The sequence below is a fragment of the Tarenaya hassleriana genome, unplaced genomic scaffold (genome assembly GCF_000463585.1).
Source record: "Tarenaya hassleriana unplaced genomic scaffold, ASM46358v1 Cleome41, whole genome shotgun sequence".
NCBI classification, from domain to species: domain Eukaryota; kingdom Viridiplantae; phylum Streptophyta; class Magnoliopsida; order Brassicales; family Cleomaceae; genus Tarenaya; species Tarenaya hassleriana.
Genome location: NW_010966933.1, coordinates 1,126,656 through 1,147,803, shown reverse-complemented (window position 1 = coordinate 1,147,803; position 21,148 = coordinate 1,126,656). Strand labels below are relative to the sequence as shown.

The 21,148-nt window shown below is 31.5% G+C and overlaps 2 protein-coding genes across 2 annotated transcripts; one reads left to right on the top strand and one right to left on the bottom strand.

Moving 5' to 3' along the window:
* The first annotated feature begins 6,616 nt into the window (after positions 1-6,616).
* On the top strand, positions 6,617-8,298 carry LOC104824935 (homeobox-leucine zipper protein HAT22-like). The gene is made up of 3 exons (XM_010557135.2): positions 6,617-7,256; positions 7,378-7,457; positions 7,679-8,298. Exons 1-3 carry the CDS (start codon positions 6,768-6,770, stop codon positions 8,007-8,009), a joined length of 900 nt encoding a protein of 299 aa, XP_010555437.1. The 5' UTR covers positions 6,617-6,767; the 3' UTR covers positions 8,010-8,298.
* Positions 8,299-15,666: 7,368 nt separating this feature from the next.
* On the bottom strand, positions 15,667-17,501 carry LOC104824934 (probable xyloglucan endotransglucosylase/hydrolase protein 7). Its single transcript, XM_010557134.2, has 4 exons — positions 17,164-17,501; positions 16,916-17,016; positions 16,632-16,828; positions 15,667-16,261 (listed from the first exon to the last, which is right to left on the bottom strand). Exons 1-4 carry the CDS (start codon positions 17,342-17,344, stop codon positions 15,871-15,873), a joined length of 870 nt encoding a protein of 289 aa, XP_010555436.1. The 5' UTR covers positions 17,345-17,501; the 3' UTR covers positions 15,667-15,870.
* Positions 17,502-21,148: the final 3,647 nt, after the last annotated feature.

The following is a 21,148-nucleotide window of genomic DNA, read 5'->3' as shown; positions in this document are numbered from 1 at the left end:
GAATTATTTTTAACTCTTAAACTTAAAAAAGGCACAACCAAACCAAACGGACCACATATTTTAGAATTTATCCAAATCTAATTTTTTGTTAAAAAATAAGAATAATATAGATGGTTACCGTTTGCCCTTGAGAGAGAGAACCAGAAAACAGCAAAATGCTGTTATTGCAATATCTTCAGATCCCTTTCGGGACAGAGATTTTCGGACATGCATAATTTAAAAGGACGGAATTGCCCTTCGTTTGGCGATTGGGACCCACACTCACGTGGGCAATCCTTGTCATTTTGCACATCTTTTGCGTACCGCCCTAAGAACATTAATTCACATGGCGAGGGGGGGCAACGAAATGATGTTTTTGTTGCCATTTTCTGAAAAATATTTTATTTTAATAATTTTGGATAAATTTGTAAAATGAAAAAAGCTTACGAGTATCTGAGTCGTTATATTTATAAATAGATGGACTAGTTGGAGACGCCGAGAATATTAACATTATATTGAAAATTTTCAACTTTCAATAATTCTTTGCCTGATTTGTTTTCTAATAACACTTAGTTTCGATATTTAACCTAATTAATCACATTCTTAATCTATTGGAATTCTATAAATACCGACGTGTAACTAACACTTGATGCATAGTTGGTAAATGTGAACGCTAATAACGGGATTAATGATATTCTTGAAGTCAAAGGCATAAGGAGTTCATGAAATTTGGAAGAAAAAAAATATCATTTGATTAAAATTTCATTATACAATCATCATTTTCATGACCAGATGAAACTGAATTGAGAATTAATATTTTCACTTCCTGGTGCTTTTCTTGAATTTTCAGAGTTTTATTGAAAGTCTTCACAATGATTAATTACATACTTCTTTGAAAAATTATAAATCTGTAAAAAAAATCAAATTTTATATTTTAAAAATGTATAAAAAAATCAAAATACATTGATAATTAAATCGTTAAAATTAAAATAATTTTTTATACCTACATTAATTTTTGTAGTACAATTTAATATCTCAAATTGTATAATAGCTGTTCTAAAACATCACCCTCCTTGGGATTTAGTTTTTTTATATCTTCATGGTAAACATTGATTTTTGTAATCTAATTTTGGTAGAGTTTTCAATTGGGAAATAACAACTTGTTGGAGTTCCAAAATAGAAACTTAAGTGCGTGAAAATGGCAAATAACCTAATTCTAAGTCATAGAAAAAAATTTACTTAAATTGTCAAAATTACAAAACACATTGGAGTTTCTAAAGAACCACTAATTCTAGTTGACTCAAACAAGTTCAAGCCTTACACAAACATCATCTTTTTGGAAATTTCAGCTTCTTTTACATTACAAAATTGAGAATTTTGGTCATCGTTTATCATTTTAAAAAGATTCATTATTATTATTATTATTATTATTATTATTATTATTATTATTATTATTATTATTATTATTATTATTATTATTATTATTATTATTATTATTATTATTATTATTATTATTATTATTATTATTATTATTATTATTATTATTATTATTATTATTATTATTATTATTATTATTATTACTACTACTACGAGGCCATTGGACATTCATACTATGCCGTGGGGCCAAATACTGGCATGATAAAGTGCCTGAAGCAACGTGAGGAGCCCAACTGTTCTGAAATTTAAGGGAATTCATGATTATTATTTTTTTGATAACGGAGGATCCCTAACTGCTACCCTTCGGGCGCGCTGACTAGGTAAACCTCCGGCCCGAGAGCAGTCTTTGTATATGGATCATATAAACTTAGAAATTACCTTCATCCCCACCAGTCAGGAATCGAACACTCAATCTCAAGGTGGAGTTACCTCATATCCCAAGCTTGACCACTCGCCCACGATCTGTTGGGTATTCATGATTATTTTTGTACGTATACTGTATAAATTGTTCAAAAAAATAAAATTCGGGAACCCTAATTCATCGGACTGTAAAACCACCATATAAATTTTTTAATTATCCATCTTCTTTCCAAATAATCTCCACATGTTTCTTCGTTTAGGTAACCGAAACCCACGTATGATTCATCCAATATGTAAATTAAAACAAGTAAATGATTTTACATAATATATACTTCATAACGTGTTCGAATGGTTATATCAAAGATTAGCTAAATGACACAGAAAATGAAAATAGCACATTAGAAAAAATGACAACAATAACAGATAGGGAAAAGTAGTCACAAGACACAAAATGTTAGGTTTATATATATGACTAAGGAAAGGAGTGAGTCACCATAGTGGATAGATGACAATGGACCCTCGTGTTTCTTTTAGACTTTTTAAACGCAAGCAATGATGCAATATACGCTACCATCTATATATGACGTAGCATATATGTGTATATATTTGTTTGTATATATGTATGTGTATTAAATTGTGTATGTATACGTGTATGTATATATGTGAAAGCATCCGAAAAACATAAAACTCGTGAAATGAAAGTTCAAGTGGGGGCAAGATCAAAGATGGCCTTTCTTTTTCGCTTTCGCTTTGGCCAAAATAAAGTTGGTGTGTCTCTTCATGCCTTTGTACTTGAAGAAGCCAATTGCCATCATCATTACATATGCATAAATTAGGGGTAATATTAATTAATATTAGGGACATGATAAACGAGAGAAAAAAAAAACAAGTTGAATACTTGTATTAAAATTTTGAGTCTTTGGTCCTAAAGCACCATCTAACTATTCAAAAAGCTTATATTTTTCTTCTTATTTATTTGATATAATAAGAAATTAACATTAACTATTTGAACTAACTAATGATTCATATTGTACTATCAAAATCTTATATAATATATTTCATAAGAAAAACGTTTAAGTTCCCTAAAAAACTAAATTCTCTTATATATATATATATATATATATATGTGTGTGTGTGTGTGTGTGTGTGTGTGTGTGTGTGTGTGTGTATGAGATTTTGGTATGGAGAATAATGAGATAACAGTTTATGCGCCGGATATAGTTGATCGCACATATTCATATTCTTCGTATCATTGCATATCTTTCGTCACTAAAAGCTAATTAACACTCTGAAAGAAAATTGATATATTATTATATAAATGGAGATATACCAAAGGCATATTGCAATTTGTTATGATATATCCTTTGACTAGACTCGGGTTGTCAAAGGGCCAATGATTCTCCTTTTACAAAGTCAAGATTTCGACCTCATCGGGTCCTTTTGTATCATAAAATTTAATTAATATAATTATTTGTTCCTTCTACATTTCAAGGTAACATTCCTTCTGACCTTTTGAATTTAGAACCATTGAATAGTCCCCCTCACGAAAACACCAATACACCCTCTTCTAGATGTTTTTTATTGTAAATATTTTTTGGGTAAACGGTTATCGTAGGTCGATGTCCAAACCAATTTCGGGGTCGGGAATAATATTGTAAATATTAGGAATCATAATTTGGGAAAATAGAGAGGGTTTGCATGCATATATAATAATATTAAGCGTGGAAAATATTTGGAATATCACGAAGATAATATGAATATGATACCCTTAGCACACGCTTAGGACGTGATATATAGTTAGAAATCCTTTCGGTTCAATGATACGGCATACTACTTTTATTTCTATTTGGCAAAATTGTTTGCACACTCGTACGGCAAAAAAACTCAATTATATATTATTAAACACGAATTTAAAATTATGCGGTCAGATCCTAACGTTCGATATTTATTCGATCTTTTTATTCTGATTTAAATCAGTTAAAATGATTTATTTTATTATATATATATATATATGCACATATATATGATTCAAAAAAAAATCTTTTGTATATAATCAAATAAAGGCGGGGATTTTTTTCCCTTCCATTTGAGCCCATTTGAATACAATCTTCTCTTTTTTTCATAACTTGAATTTCATCGAATGTGAGATACGTTAAATACTAGTTCAATAATTCCATATGAATATTTAATTGTTTGTCCGCAAATAAATTGTCGTGTAATGAAAAAAATATTATTATATATATAATTTTTAATTAAAAAAAAAGGGAAGAAAAGTTGAACCGTCGATGATTAGGATTTTTTGCTATTCGACCGTAATATAATTAAATGGTATTAGAGAAAACAAAGCACCGAATTAGCGGGTTGAACAATAAGTAGTAATCAAATATAGTTAATTGGAGGGGGGGTCGGGGCCGGGAATCAAATGCTCATCATACCAAATCATTGGTGGGTCCCAGATGTCTTGGAGCTGTCTGAATCTGACACGTGTCGGACCCATCTGGCACCTCTCTGTTTTGGCGATGGCTTCGTGTATGGATAAGTCTGCGAGGGATCCACGATATCGATGGATGGATGGATGGTTGCATTTGCGGTGCAATTGTGTTTGGTGTTGTTTAATTACATGAGAGCCACCACTTTCTTTATATCCACTCCTCTATTTTATTTTCTTTGTATCGTCATGGATGGGATTTTAGGATTTGATTCATCTCAATATGAAAATTTTAATTATTGCCAATCGCAAGAATGTTATAGAAACTTGATCCCTCTTCCCTTTTTTGTGAAAAAAAATAGTTTCTCATATGATCCATTTTTTTTTAAAAAAAAAATATTTCATACTTCTCTTTTCCATATTATTTTATCTTTTGGTTAATTTATTTATCTTTTTATTGGCTTTTTTTATCAATTATCATTGGGTCTTATATGTCGTGAATCATTCTTCAACATATCATTATCCAATTTTAAATTAAAACAAAGAGTTATCATTATCATTGAATTTATCAAGAAAAAAAGATAAGCAGATGTACTCGAAAGTTCCAACTTTTCCTTAGGGTGACAATTAATTTCATTTGTGGGCTACTTTAAGACTCAATTAGGGGTAACCAAATTGTTAAGTACATTAAAAAATATATAACAAAAAGATATATATATATATATATATATATATATATATATATAGTATAGATAGATGGATGATATGAGAGTAGAACTAGGGTTTTAATGAAATGTTAGGATAAGTGACCTAACTTTGGGGACGAGACCATTATACATGCAATGCTTAGCCGACAAACGCATTATTGGCGAGTGCCGAAACAAAGAAGCCAACCAATGAAACGTTCCACGTCAACTTTCTCAGTTATGTCTCAAATATCTTTTTTTGATTCTTGTTGACGAATCATATTCCGCCACCATTATCTCTCTTCGACCCAATTTTTCTCCATTTCTCTATTATTTTGATAATAATATATATATATATATATAGATATCTTTAATAATTGTAATCGACAAAGTGATGTAAAAGTATCGGCCTCTTTAGGTCTGCAAAGAGATAAAAAGAGAGATATGAGTACGTTATCATGGCACATCTTTGTTCCGATTCGTCTATTATATATCATAATATATCGAATCAACTTTTATTCGAAAACCTGTTTGTCTGTTTACAATTATATTCTGACACGGCATATAATTATCATGGCACATCTCAAGTCATAATACATATATATATGATGCATTATGCATATGACATCATTGACATGACTATTTATCATATATATCGAAATTATATATGATACTTACGGTAGTTATAAATATATCAGAAGCCTTCCATGATAAATGGACACGACTTGGTATGACAAAACCAAATGGGACGTAAGCAATACCTTGGGATCAATTGTTACATTTTATTTGGGGAACAAAAATGAGAAAGAAACTCTCTTAATTACTCGTTCTTTTACAATATATATATATATATATATATATATATATAACTATACTAATTGGTTCGACGAAGAAAAAAAGACTGAACCTAATAAGAAGATAGTGGGGATTCACTATCCAAAAATCAGTAATGCATAAAATATAAATAAAAAATAAAAAATAAATAAGAGGTAGGCAAAGATAACATGTTACCCATCTCTGTGAAGCAAATGAAAAATAAAAGCATGGAGTGGGAGACAATTCATGCGATCAGTATATTAAAAAAGAACCTCTTATAACCACTGTCTAATTTTTGACGTTTTCTCACACATTATATAATTATTCCAAACCCTACCAAAAAAAAAAATAAAATCCTGTGAATTTTATTGGTATATATTTACTATTATTCTGTGAAGCAAATGTATGATTCCTTTGCTTGGTGTGCATGAGAATATCTACTCATTAATTTGGAGGAGGAAGAGAAATTTTGATGTAATATAATACAAGAACTGTGACTTAGATTGGATGATAACAAGGAAAAATCTGGTGTCCTTTGGTTCCTATCATGACAAAAAGACATAAATACACTTGTAAAAAAAATATTAACTAATCCAATAAGACAGGTACTAATTTATGATTATGCGATATTATATGTATATATATATATATATATATATAGAATCGGGGGAGAATAGTAGCAAGTGGATGCTCAAATGGTCAACCTTTGCAAGTGAGAAACTGAGGAGGGAATTGTGCTATCATAATTTCCCACATTCTTTTCCTCGGCTTAAAAAACAAGAAAATATTAAATCATTCCTTTGATTAATAACTATTAGCCACCCACCCACCCACCCATCAAAATTAAAATCTAAAATAAATTTTTTTATAAAAAAAAATGCTCTTCTACCTTCTCCTTAAGAAGGCTTCTTGGCTTCATCTCCTCCCATTATCCTCACAACTTCACACCACAAGGGGAAAAAAGGGGGAGAAAAATAAACTTCTGTCTTTTCTTGGTGTCAATCGTCCAAAAATCACAAATCTTGGAAAGAAGAAGGCGCGAAGGCATAAGAATCTCTCAGATGGGTCATCTCGACGATTCTTGCAACGCAGGTCTTGTTCTTGGGTTAGGCCTCACGCCAACGACCGCTAACTACAATCATGCCATCATGAAGAGATCATCCTCCAACGTTAACGCCGTCAACCACCAGATTCTCGAGCCGTCCTTGACTCTGAGCCTCTCCGGCGACAGCTATAAGAAAAGGACGGCGGAGGAGCCGTCGGTGACCGTCGCCGGAGGCGGAGGCGGAAGCGGCGATCATCAGTTGTGCCGACAAGCCTCTTCTCATAGCGGAGTGTCCTCTTTCTCCAGCGGAAGAGTGAAGAGAGAGAGAGATATCGGCGGCGGCTATGGCGGGGAAGAGGCGGAGACGGAGACGGAGAGGGTATCTTCGAGAATAAGTGATCCAGAAGATGAGGAAAGTGTTAATGCCAGGAAGAAACTCAGGCTTACCAAAGAACAATCTGCTCTTCTTGAAGAAAGCTTCAAGCAGCATAGCACCCTTAATCCTGTAATTATCCTCCAACTAATCTCCTTTTTTATGTTTATATAATATCCTTAAATCTTAGTCATATTCCCGTATTTAATCGTATTTCTTTTTTCTTTTTCTTTTTTCTTTTTACTTCATACAGAAGCAAAAGCTAGCTCTTGCAAGGCAGTTGAATCTAAGGCCAAGACAAGTCGAAGTGTGGTTCCAAAATAGGAGAGCTAGGTAAATCAATTAATTTAAAAACTCATAGTTATTTTTCCGATATTATATATAATTTAAACGCATGATTCATCGGAGTTCTCTCTTAAATCACATAGGAGACTTTTTAACGAAATACTCGCATTTGATATTTTATTAAGTTCCTGAGGACGTATATCCTTTTAACCCCAAAAAAAAACTTTAGATGTTTTTAAAAAAAAAAATTTATTATCGATTTCCGACAGGACAAAGCTGAAGCAAACAGAGGTGGATTGCGAGTTCTTGAAGAAGTGTTGTGAGACATTGACTGATGAGAACAGAAGACTTCAGAAAGAACTTCAAGAACTCAAAGCCCTAAAATTGGCTCAGCCCTTCTACATGCACATGCCGGCGGCGACTCTCACGATGTGCCCTTCCTGCGAAAGAATCGCCGGCGCCGGCGCCGTCTCCGGCGGCGGTGGACGTGGATCCACGGCGGCGGTCGTCGACGGCTCCGGAACCAAGGTCCCGACCTTCTCCATGGCCGCTAAGCCTCACTTCTTCAACCCTTTCACCAATCCCTCTGCAGCTTGTTGATTAGTTAGTTTATTGCTTAATTATTAATTAATTTGTTTTTTAAGATTTAATTAGATAATAGTTATAATCTAGAAGAAAGAATCCAAAAAAAAGATAGATATACATATATGTGCTGAAAATTTGGAAGGGGAGAAGAAAAAAAAAGGTATAGCTAGGGAGACTTCTACAATTCCATTTTGTTTTTCGGTGGAATTGTTGGTGGGAAAAAATAGTTTGTAATTATTGTTTAATTTGTAAAAAAAGGAATATATAATACTTGCTAATCCATTTCCCGTTATTATTTTTTTGCTGATATAATTGTTTATGTAAAGAACAAATCATATATTTTATATAAAAAAATTGTATTCCGTTTTCTGTGTATTTATTATGGCAGGAACTGCGAGTGTTCCTTTTAACTAATGATAGTTTATTCATATGACCATGAAATATTCGTCGGTGCAAATTCCACGTTTCCCATAACCAGATAATAATTACTCAACTATCATATTTATTTATTTTTGGTCAATAAGTATGGTGGACATTTGTGAGCTGCTATTTATTAATTTATTGTATCATAATAGATCTAATAACTTAAATGCTGACGTTAAATTATAGCTTTACATTAAGATAAAAAAAAAAGATTTAAGGATATAACTTCATTGCTCCTTCATATACCTTGACAAAATCTTGAAGTTGATATGATCTTTGTACAATGTTTTTTTATTGCCACAGATAGTTGAATATTATATATATATATATATATATATTTGAACTGTTATTTTGGATACGAATCAATTAGTTTATTTTTGTTTTGGTATAAAAAATAAACAACAAATGAATCAATTAGTTTCCATTTCAACTCTGCTGTCAATTAATGGAAAAAAATGATTGAATTGAAAAATCTTCCCATCTACAAAAGTTATGAATAAATGGGCAGCTTCCAAACGTGAAATTACAGATAATCTACTAAACCAAAAGTCCAATATGAAGCAATCAAAATTTTAATCTACATATCAAATTAATATATATTAATATTGCAAATTAACGATACGTAATTTTGGGAGGAAAAAAATCGAAAAATTTGAAGCTTTGTCCAAAAACTTTAAAATCATTGGATGGGTGTGAGGGATATTAAGTGATAGAGATGAAGGGTGTGGGGGGACAAGGAGGTTGGGTCACGTGTATTGGTGCATCTCCTTAAACCCAAACTTCTTAATTAATCAAATAAAATTCTAAAATTTGAATAATGCCTATTTCTATATTACAAGAACAAGACTACATAAGTTGTACCACAGAGTGATGATCTATGATAAAAAAAAACGTTGAAAATCATATATGTAATATGCATAAGAAAAATAAAAAAAATATTGATTTCTTTATTTGGACGAGAAATCCGATTCTAGCCGCATGGTATGACTCATAACAAATCACTAAATTTAAAATGATTATAGACTAGAGAAATTAATTATATAAAAACTCTAAGATGGCAAAGAAATGATAGCTCAGCTTCACATTTCTGAAACTCAAAAGACAAAACAACGAAAGTAATAATATGATTGGACACGTAATATTGAAAAAGAAATAGAAATGAAAATAGGGAAGAGAGGTACGTGAAGTCGTGAGATGCTCTATCTTTAAGGGGTAAGGTGGGGCATGGCTTCACGTGATTTTCCCTTTATTTTCCTCACGACCATGTTATGACGATATGTGGAATTTATGGCTTTTTCACATTTTTTGTACGCATAAATATACACACATATATATATATATATATATGTGTGTATATACACGAATCTTGTAGCACATATACATACACAAACTCGACCAAAACTCCCCATCTCCGTTGACAACGAGATATTTAAAAAATCGTAGCCAAAATTTCTTTTATTATGTTAAATAGTCAATAATAGTTCGATGCAATGTCATGCAATTCAAAAACTGTATTTAAAAAGGTAAATTTATAGTGTGTATCTGAATAGAACCGTGATTGTGAAGATGGGTATAAGGGTGTGATCCAATTATATTGTATAATGTATACACATTTAATTATATGTAAAATGAAAGATATATTTTTTTAAAAGGAAAAGAAGGTATATAATGCATGCGTGATGATGGGTGAGGTATATGAGGGATGAATTCACGAGAGAGAGAGAGAGAGAGAGAGAGAGAGAGAGAGAGAGAGAGAGAGAGAGAGAGAGAGTCTACAGGAAACTCATAAGATTGGTGCCCCTGAAATTATGGTGGTGGACCATTTAATGATGAGACGACTTTCCGGGAAAAGCGGTGACTTTCCAGGAAACTCCATTCCATTTCCAAGGAATCCTTCCGTTCCCCCTTTACCCCAAATAAACAAATATATATATATATATACATACACGATGTATTTTGTGTGGTTAGTTTCCGATTTTCGTAAATGAAAAGTTTATTTACTATATATTTATGTAACTATGAAATATAAGTTTGGTTTCAAAATTTTCAAATTTAATTATCAACATTCATAAAAAATTGAAATATAAATTAGAGGGGACAAGACAAGTATATTTAAATATATATATCCTTGGAGAATCCGAAAATAATTGGCTCTCTTTCTCTCTCTCTCTCTCTTTTCTTGTTCTCATCATGAATATACGGTCACTTTCATCCCCATTTCAATTTATGATGTAATTGTTAGCATATAAAAATTCTAAATAAATAGTAGGAAAAGCTATACATTTCATATCCTCAATCATACATAATTATTTTATATTTATCTTTTCTTTCTTTATAGTACACTTTTTGTTTTATTTTTCCCCTTCCAACTTTTGACTAATTCGACCGTCTACTAGATTGGCCATAACAAAAGCATATCTAATTCTAAAACTTGTATTCATAGTTTATTCATCCATTTATTAGTTTAGTTATTGGTTTATGTTATGTATCTTTCTGTTTATATACGTTATATATGAAAAATTATCTGGGTATTAAAACTCATCATTATACGTATTAAAACGAACCAAAATTCAATTTAATATGCTTTCCATATGAAAATAATCAAATGTATATACGTGTTTATGATGACGGAGATGTATTGTGTGTATATATATATGTATGTATGTATGTATGTATGTATGTATGTATGTATGTATGTATGTATGTATGTATGTATGTATGTATGTATATATATGTGTATGTATGTATGTATGTATGTATGTATGTATGTATGTATGTATGTATGTATGTATGTATGTATGTATGTATGTATGTATGTATGTATGTATGTATGTATTGTTTTGTTATCGCCAATAATTACTTTGTTGGCGACTAATTATTTGGCTCGGTCCTTTTAATGATTGATAGATTTGCTTTACGTGTGCACTCACGTAATTAGCGTATTAACAACAGCAAAAGACACGTGTCGTCCGTTGGTTAGATTGTCGGCTTGTCGAGTTCTTGTTCCAACAATTACATTTTTTTAATCACTAAACACGGATTTAGTATAAAATCCAGCATGCTTTAAAAAAATAATTATTATATTGTGATGATTTCTCGGATGTTTTAACGGTTACCGTAAACATGAATAAAATAATATTCTTCTAAGCCATTAATTACGTAGTCTTTTTTGGGGCTTATTTAATTAGCTTAATAGTTTTTGTTATCTTTTCTACCAATCTTGAATTCATCTTTTCATGACTAAAATCTTTTTTCCGAATGTCAATTTTAACTTTATTTTTAAATTATTTTATGAAACATTTTGGAGACATTCTTTTCATGTAAGCATTTGATTTGTAGGACCACATACTTTTATTTAATCATAGTAATTTAAAAAAAATGAAATAAGGATATAGAGAGATTGTTCAAGAAATGTAACATGGCCCTATAGGGTAGTGACATAAAAGGAAATGGAGTACTAAATGCTGCTTAATGTTAATAGGCTGATTACAATTAAACTATATAATCACGGGGATTAACCGGTTTAGTAGGTTGCTTAATTAACACCTAATTATGCGTATTTAAGCTAATGGAAATTGGTTGCTTAACACGTCTTCACCTGTGGGCGTGTTGGTAAAAGGTAAGTAGGTGAATTTAATTATCCATTAATTTTAGAACCATTCAAAATACAAATGATCAACTGAATTGACCAAATGTGTGAAATAAATAAATAAATAAATAAATATCAAAGACCATTCATGAAAACCCTATTTTTTTTTATGGGAAACAGGTCAATATATTTTTTTTTATCATTGTATATTATTTAATTACCCCGAGCACCACTTGGTCACGCAGTCTTATCGAAATCAAAAGTTTGAATAAATAATTTCACAAATCTTTAACTTCTCTATTTTTCATAACAATCTCTCTCTCTATATATATATATATATGTGTGTGTTACATTGATTAGAAATGTCAATAATTAGAAAAACCAAAAATGTATATTAAATATCTAGAAATGTTTATTAGAGACCCGTATCTAAAAAATTCAAAGTTTTTTTACCAAACATATCTTAATTTCATTATGTCCTAATTGTCAATTAAAAAAAAAAAGAAAAGAGAAAAGGTTAATCTGAAAGCCGGTCGATACATGCACTATGAATTTGTACAAAGTGGACATAATAATAGAGAGGGAAAGAAAAGAATATGATTAAATGGATCATAGCAGAATTTCTCGATCTGACCTATAGTTGTAATAACTTTCAAAGTATAGTAAAAAAAAATCATATCACTGCATGTATGTATTTGTACGTATGTGTGTGCCCATATTGCCTCACCTGTCATGTACCCATACAATAAAAATTCAAAATTCAATAACCATTATCAAGACTAATCAATGCACGAGACGTCAAAAGGAGCACGTGATTTTGTACCCCTCTCCCCCACAACATCTGGTCACACTCGTATGGTAGTTTTCCTTTTGATGAATGTTGTAACATTTTGTTACATAATATTTATATTTATGACATTCACATAGGCTATACCTTTCGCGATATTACAAAAGATATAGTTGAACCGAAAATCCGATGAAATGTTATAACATTTTGTTATGCGATGTTTATATTTATACGTAAGGAAAAATGAATTTGAAATTATGGGTCTCCAATTCAACAAAGAATGCTGTCACGAAGGTATTATATCTTAATGTATTTTTATAATTAATGTTTTTGTATTAAACCACCTGTTTTGGTTGAGGATTGAATTTCCAACCACTTTGTTTGAATCTGAAACGTCTTTTCAATTATTATTTTTATCCAAACGGCAAATGTAAATCTTATACGCGTAAATGTTTTGACCGTCCGTCACACCGAAACAACTAGAGCTAAAAAATATTAATGCTGCTTTTTAGCATATATATATATATATATATAAAGGTTGATAAAAAATATTTAATGTGTAGATTAACTCGCCTCTCCTTTCGATGACTTAGTCCGAAATCAAACACGTGGGATGCTCTAATCACTCGGTCCATTTACATTATTTTCCACGTACAAAGACGACATCACACATCATTTTGGATACGTCTAGATTTTAATAAAATATTTTTTTTTTTTGCAGTGTCAGCTTTGATAGTTTGCAAATGATAGGAATTTTGTGATTATGAGAAGGGAGTTTTATTGGTTAGCGGAAAACAATCTGCTTTGGTACAAAAAAAGATAGATGAATTCATCGAAATAAAAGGTATAACATTTTAGGAACTATTTTTGTTTATCGAAAACTAGAAAAGGTAGAAATACTTAAATATTATGCATGAAATCTGATTTGATTTTAACCTGATTTGCAGTATTTATTTATTTTTTTATTTTGTTTATAATAAAATTTAGAAAGGAAAAAAAGTAATTTACCAGCTGCTTTGGATAGAAAAAGTCTCTAAATGAAAATTTGTTTGATTATGCTAATATAAATGGTGGACCATGTATATGTATAAACCAAATTTTATTTAATATATTTGTCCGGTTAGAAAAGAAAAACTTTCTTATTATATTTTCATACGACTTGCAGATAATTATTTTTAGTAAAAATAATGTTAAGAAAATAGATAAGAAACGGGAGAGGGTCAAGTTTTGATATTTGGGGTTTTGTCGTTATATTTTTTAAAAAAAATTACAGATTTAAAGATAAAAGAGAATCGCAATCTTTTGAATTGGTCCCTTATAAAAAAAAATTAAATTATATCCGATTATCCTTAATGGACCCCCAATATTCTTATCTACGTGCATTTTGACCAATTCAAACCTCGTCTCGGCAGCCACTACTCAGGCTGACATCATCATCACCGTCCATCATCGTCGCCATTCCATGCACCATCACCACCATCCATCCTCCTCGTGGTCATTCATTATAATAATAGCGATCAAGTTCTCATCATCATCCACCTGGCCACCAAAACATTAACGTCAACCTAAAACACTAAAATATGATAATCCAAATGTGGATAATTCAACCAGTGAAACGAGGTGTAAAATGTATGTCTCATCCCGAATTTGAATCTCTTAAAAAAAGAGCATATAATCCAAATCTATGTTTATGCATTTCCGTTACGTGTATGTAATCATACCCATATAAATCTATGTATGTGTGTATTGTATATGTGTGTTTGTGAAAAAGTACGTATCTATGTATGTATATATGGGCTTGTTACCCAAAATTTTGTAATGATATTCTCATGGGCCTACGAATCAAAGCCCAGCTGAATAAAAAAGTACTACATCGCCTTCCGTATAATCTCTAACAGTTCTTATGATGATATTCGATTGATTTAATATTTTTTTCCCCACAATTTATAGGTTAAAATTAGTCATCACATTAATAATTAATATGATAATTTAAAAATGATAAAAATGGCTAAGATGACATGAAATATTGTCATAAAAAGAAAAACGACTGCTGAAATCGTGGCTATATCTTTTTTTTTTAATGAGGATTATACGTTTTCAATTGCAGTTAAAAAAACATTAGTTTCTCTTATCCGCAGCCATTTGTTTTGTAATTATTGGATTAGTTTGGTTTTTTTCTGGGACATTTCTCCGTTTAGTGTTTTATTATAGTTTAGTCCTTTATTAACTTCTGCAGTAATAAGGTTAATAACTTTTTGTCCGAACTCATATATTTAATTACAATTATTTTCCTCCCGCACCGATGCATAGAAAAATGCCACGACACGAGGGAATATTCCTTTTCGTTTTCTTGTCACAAGCAAAGACTCTACCAAGTTCTGTTTAAACGACATACAAACAAAGCAACAAGACGAATAGAAGCTTATTATTCCCAAATACGCCACAAAAGAATATATCAATATTTATATATATATATATATAGCTTGACGTTACTATATATATATATATATATATATATACATGGGTCCTCATTTTTAATACGTATAGAGTTCACTAGCTCAGTCCAATAATGGCGAGAAGATGGTGCGTGATAGTGATACTTATGGTAGATCTTCTAGGGTTTAATGTTCTTGAGGTGGATGGTGAATCGTACGGCTCTCATGATGCTATCAAAATATCGAAGAATCTCATCCGTTGGATCGGGTCCTCATGTAAGCCCTCTTGTCGCCATAATGCCAATAACGAGAACAAGAGAAGCGTGCCCAGTGGATTTAATCCACTGCACAACAAGTAGTTTCATCTTTCTAAATTTGTACTTGAATTTTTTTTTTGTTTTCATTCGCAATAATTGATAATCATGTTACAACATTTAATGTGCTTAATTTCTTTCTTCCTATATCCACACATGTTTCAATCCATAGATGCATGAATACATATACTCTATGATACACTTCATCGCACATCACAAAACAATTATTGATTACATTTCACATACAGGCATGATATACACCAATATTCCAAACACCACACACACATATATATATATATATATGTGTGTGTGTATGTATATTTGATCATCATATCCCGGCCAAGCATTCGGGAGGAGGGACAGGGTAACGAGACCGGTCGGTGCAATAATCGTAGACCATGTGGTTCATTCGGACCCACCTGTAACGTCTAGCCTCGACAGAACTTAGCCGATGGTACTCGGACCCTTCCCACCAGTTCTTTGGGTTGGCCGGACAGTCCACGGGGCCTGGAACCGGACACCCTTCAATGTCGAAGTCTTTGTAATAAGCATAGAAGGGAGCTTTCGACCAATCGATTTTCTCTATTCCTCCACGTGTCGCCCAATCATCGGCTTCCCACAATGTCGAGTACACTCCCATTGGTTGGAATCTAGGGAATGGAACGTTCCTCGCCTCGTTGTTCTTATAGACTCGTATCGGCACATTGTCCACGTAAAACCTACATATTGATCCACGTGTTATAATTTTCGGTGAAATTTCAAAAAAATGGTTGATGATAAATGTGATTAATCTTGGGTCTTCATATTGTGATTTGTATTTAATTTCCTAAATGTTTGATGTCTCTTTCATTCTTCTGTAACATGGCCCATGGGCCGGCCGACATAAAAAAAAATGTTGTAATAAGGACAAAGTTGTATCTTTTATCAAACAATAATTGGTCTGTTAATATTGTGAAGTAATCATATCGATTATCATCACTTTTTTGTTTCATTCCGAACAAAACCTACTAATTAATCATATGATTTTTGAATGTATAGCTGCGTTCATTAATTAAAAAGGAGAGGAATATTATTGTTCCTATGACTTACACAACTCGGAGATGGTTCCACGAAATTGTGTAATCATGGAAATCTTTAGAAGGGTCGAACCAGAGGTTGATTCTTTGTTCTCTGTCGCCTTTACCATGAGCGTATACATTGGTCTGAACCGTGTACGGCTGTCCACTCCGGTTTCCCAAGAACTCGAAATCAAGCTCGTCTCTTACCATATCCGTATCCGAATTCATCTGTATAATTCAAACAACAATTCGATTATTTGAATTGCCAAGATATTTCAAAAGAGATTTTTGATAATATAATATACAAAATCATACGTAAAAGGCAGTGACTGTCCCGGCCGAATCGCCCGGGATGAGCTTGATCTTCATGCTGACACGTCCGAACAAATATCGTCTCTTCGAAGCAAACCCACATCCTAAAACCGTGAAAGAAATCGACAGAATAAGCTTTGATGTAATGGCATGATGATTCATGAGTGTCGTGACATATAAAAATTTCCGTTTTCGATACGTAAAAGTATCAGCAAAACAAAATCGAATAATATCGATTAGATTGTATAAACCTGAACCAGGGTCCAATTTGAGCTGGATGGCCCTCCCTCCATCAATTTGAGCAATGTGCGAATCGGACCACGTGATCCTAAAATCCTCCTCAAATGTCGCCGGTCGGCCCCAAACCGGTCGAAACGATGCTGAAAATGCCAAGCACAAGGCCAGCAGCACATCCCGTACGGAGAGATGCATGACCAATATATATGGTTGTGTATGTGTGTGTGTATATATTTATACAAAGAATGTACGAGAACTTTGATGGGTTTGAATGAAATGAAGAAACCTAACCCATATGCGTATATATATATACACCAACAAAACATATGAGTCGTAGTATTGATTAGAAAGGAGGGTGAAAGAAATAGAGCGAAGAGAGAGGGACATTGATGAAGAAGACTGCATTCATATGGAAAAGGGCCATTTTAGAGCTTTAGCTTTCGAATACAGCTAATCGGCCATCCTCTCGCTTGGTCCTACCACTTCCTCTATTATTATTATTATTATTATTTAAATGATTATACATGTTTTATTCCACTCGATATATGTTTTTTTTTTTGTTTATTTCATATACTCTATTCATTTCCTTTTTCTCTCAAATCCATTAGATTCGGTACTTTAAAGTTAAGTCCGCAATCTTCGGTCAAATAACCGATCTAGGGTTTTCACTATTAAAGTTAATTTCATGGGTTTTCACGTTATGAGAATGTATTTTCCTTGAAGTACTTTTATATTTAAAAGAGACAATCGAACTTCACGTAATAGACTAACCGATCGATGATATTGCATTCCACCGTACAGTAATTATACTTTCATTTAAGGTCACGAGTTTACTCAACTTCGCCACATGCGTACACGTGGTAGGTGCAGAATGCAACACGTGGATTTTTTCTATTGGGTATTGGAATGGAATCTACATTTTCTGACAAATATCCGTTTAGAAGACTACAGAATTGGATTTAGCATGCTCATCGTATGAAGTGTAACACTGTTGATTACATGCATGAGATGCGATAATTAATGTCGATGTGTGATAATGTTCATAAATTAATTACATTTGAATTTAATGGGTATATAATTTATTGATTTTTATTACTTGATATATATTCAATTATATCAATAGATTCTAACATCATCAATGATCGATTATCGTACACGTGAACGTATAACCATACCTTATAATTGTAATTGTGTTTTTTAAACTGTTATATATACGGTATTGGATATACATATATACGGATCCGGAGATACTTATACGTACGTGTGTGTAAATGTATACCAGAATTTTTGATAGGCCGTGGAAATAATTGGGATGTCGCTGTGACGAATTCTGGATCACAGCGTTTATTCCTTATCCAAACCACACAAAGTCATGCTCCTTAAATAGTTCGTAGACCCACATGTCTTAAAATTATTTGCCATAAATAATGTTAGTCCGGACAGAAAAAATTGAGAATATCGCGAACTTTCATGTTTATATTCAGGGAAAATTCTGAAAAATATACAATGTACCACTGAAAAAAAAAAATCTATACTTAGAACCTTGAGTTCTATTTTTAAAAATTTTCAAAAATACTAATTTTTAATAAAGAATGCAAACAAAATCTAAACTTAATGTTAACAATTATATTATATACACCAATATATGTAAAAAATAATATTTTTTAAAAATTGAAAATGGTGTTTCGGAAACCGATACTGATATAATCTTTTAATATATTAGTATCTATTCATTTAACTAAGTCCTGGTTTGATTGCCACTTTAAAACTTCGGACTATAATTTTGTCTATAATCGATTTAGTTATAACTTTAATTTTCAGTTCTAACTTATATATTATATATGTGCATATATAAAGAAATAAATTAACAAAAGTCTGATCAGTTATAAAGAAACTATAAATAGACCTTAAAGAAATTACAATCCCTACAATGATCCCTTTCTCTAAAGTAATGTTGGGTCAATCAAAATTATTTTTCATTGCCTATTTGTTTTATAAAATTAAATTTAGATTCCTAATAGTTTTGGATATATTTCGTTATAATATTAATTATGTGGATATTTTTTTCTCACTGATTGCCCTTCCTTTCAAAGTAGGAAATTGCTTACGTCTGTTGAGCGTGCGCATGCAAGTGAATTACATAAATGTTTTGACAAATGAAATAGTTTATATAATATCAAATTCCTTATAACAAAAAAAAAATGATGGTAATTTCATTTTAATTTGTGGTGAAATTGGATTTTTCCAATAAATTAATTAGTATTAATGATCTTATCTAATAGATCAGTACCGTAGGTTATATCATTGTATGGAGGACAATGATAGTGTTATCAAATCAATTAAAAGTCTATTAACTTCGATGTGCGTACCAAATAGACAAACCCACATGGAGTTAAGCATTGATAACAAACTAATCAACAAAATAATTTTTTTTTATATATAAATATGACTTTTATTAACTTAAATGTCATTTCCATAATTATTTTGTGCGCATTAATATATGATTGAATATGTTACCTACCACCATCCGGTCCATGCCCTCCTTATTTTTGTATTCGTTCGAAGATGGTAAAAATATCGCTGCCGACAATCTATGCTATCTGCCACTTAATTTAATTTCACTTTGTTTTGACGTGTATTTTGTATTTTTTTTTAAATACACTTGTTTTCTGTTAAAGTATTTATGTTTTTTCGTCTATCTTTATTTGCGATATTTATAAGATCTTAAACTGAAATTTTCATTATTTATGGATTAAAATATAATCATCGTATTAAAGTGTAAAAAAACCATTTTTTATTTTTACAAAACTATACAAATTTTTTTTTTGACGATATGAACTTATAAATTTAAGCCAAGCTTATAGAATTGGGAAAGTCGATATCTTGAAGCCAAGCTTACAGTTCTGAAAACTCTTAGACGTCTGGCATTTATTTTATTTTATATGTACAAATATTAAAATCTAACCTTACCACATATTGAATACAAGTGTGCAGGTTCATGGATTTAGTTGGGCCGGTCCAATAACAATCCTCCCTACCAGCCCAGATAGCGTTTGTTAGGATTTATTCAAAGCCCAATTATGGTATCAATTGGGCCTTTAATGATTGGTAATAATTTATGGACCGTCAGTGTACTAATCATGATATAAGGTAAGATATAGCGAAAGTTAAAAAAATATGATGCAAACGAACCGATTGGAAAATGTAATGAGATATATATATATATATATATAATATGGTTCACTAGGAAAAAAAGGCTGTGGAGTTGCCAGCGTAATCAGTGGGAGTTGGGCGATACACAGTTCTATAAGATTCTTTTTTTTTTGTAACCACGAGCTATGCGATTATTTAAATAAATACAAATTCCACATTATCTGCATTCATATTTTTGGTTACAGGAATACGAAAAGTCGAGGGGCACAGGGATTGGTCAGTCAGGTCAGGTGGGGTTCCCCTCCTGGTCCAGTCAGGCTAACCACGAGACACCACATAAACCAAAACTTTATTCAAAATTTTTTTATAAATTTTTTTAAAAAAAATTAAAAAAAATTATTACAAGAAATCAAATCAAATCAAACAGCTGGGATCGGAATGTAGGTTTCTGCCGAAGCTTGAAGCCTTTGTGTTGTAATATTTTTGTTAAAGAAAAAAAACAGTGTTTAATATTTAAATCTAAATTGCTATTTATGGGGCTTTTCTTGTATTTCCACACAAGCTATCTCTCTTTTTTCTTTGTTTTGGCCCTTTGCCCTTTTGCTTTTTTATTTATTTATTTTTTAAAAACCACTTTTGCTTCATATTTAAATTATTCATTCTGCTCTTTTGTACCTCTGTAGTTTCCTTTTCACCTGATTTTTGCACTATTCGACACTTGTCTATATACACATTTATATATATATATATATATACACACACACATTTATACATCTCATGAAAGAATCTGACTCTTTTGATTATTTAATGTTGGTGAAATAATTCGATTATTTTTCCTGCAACGGT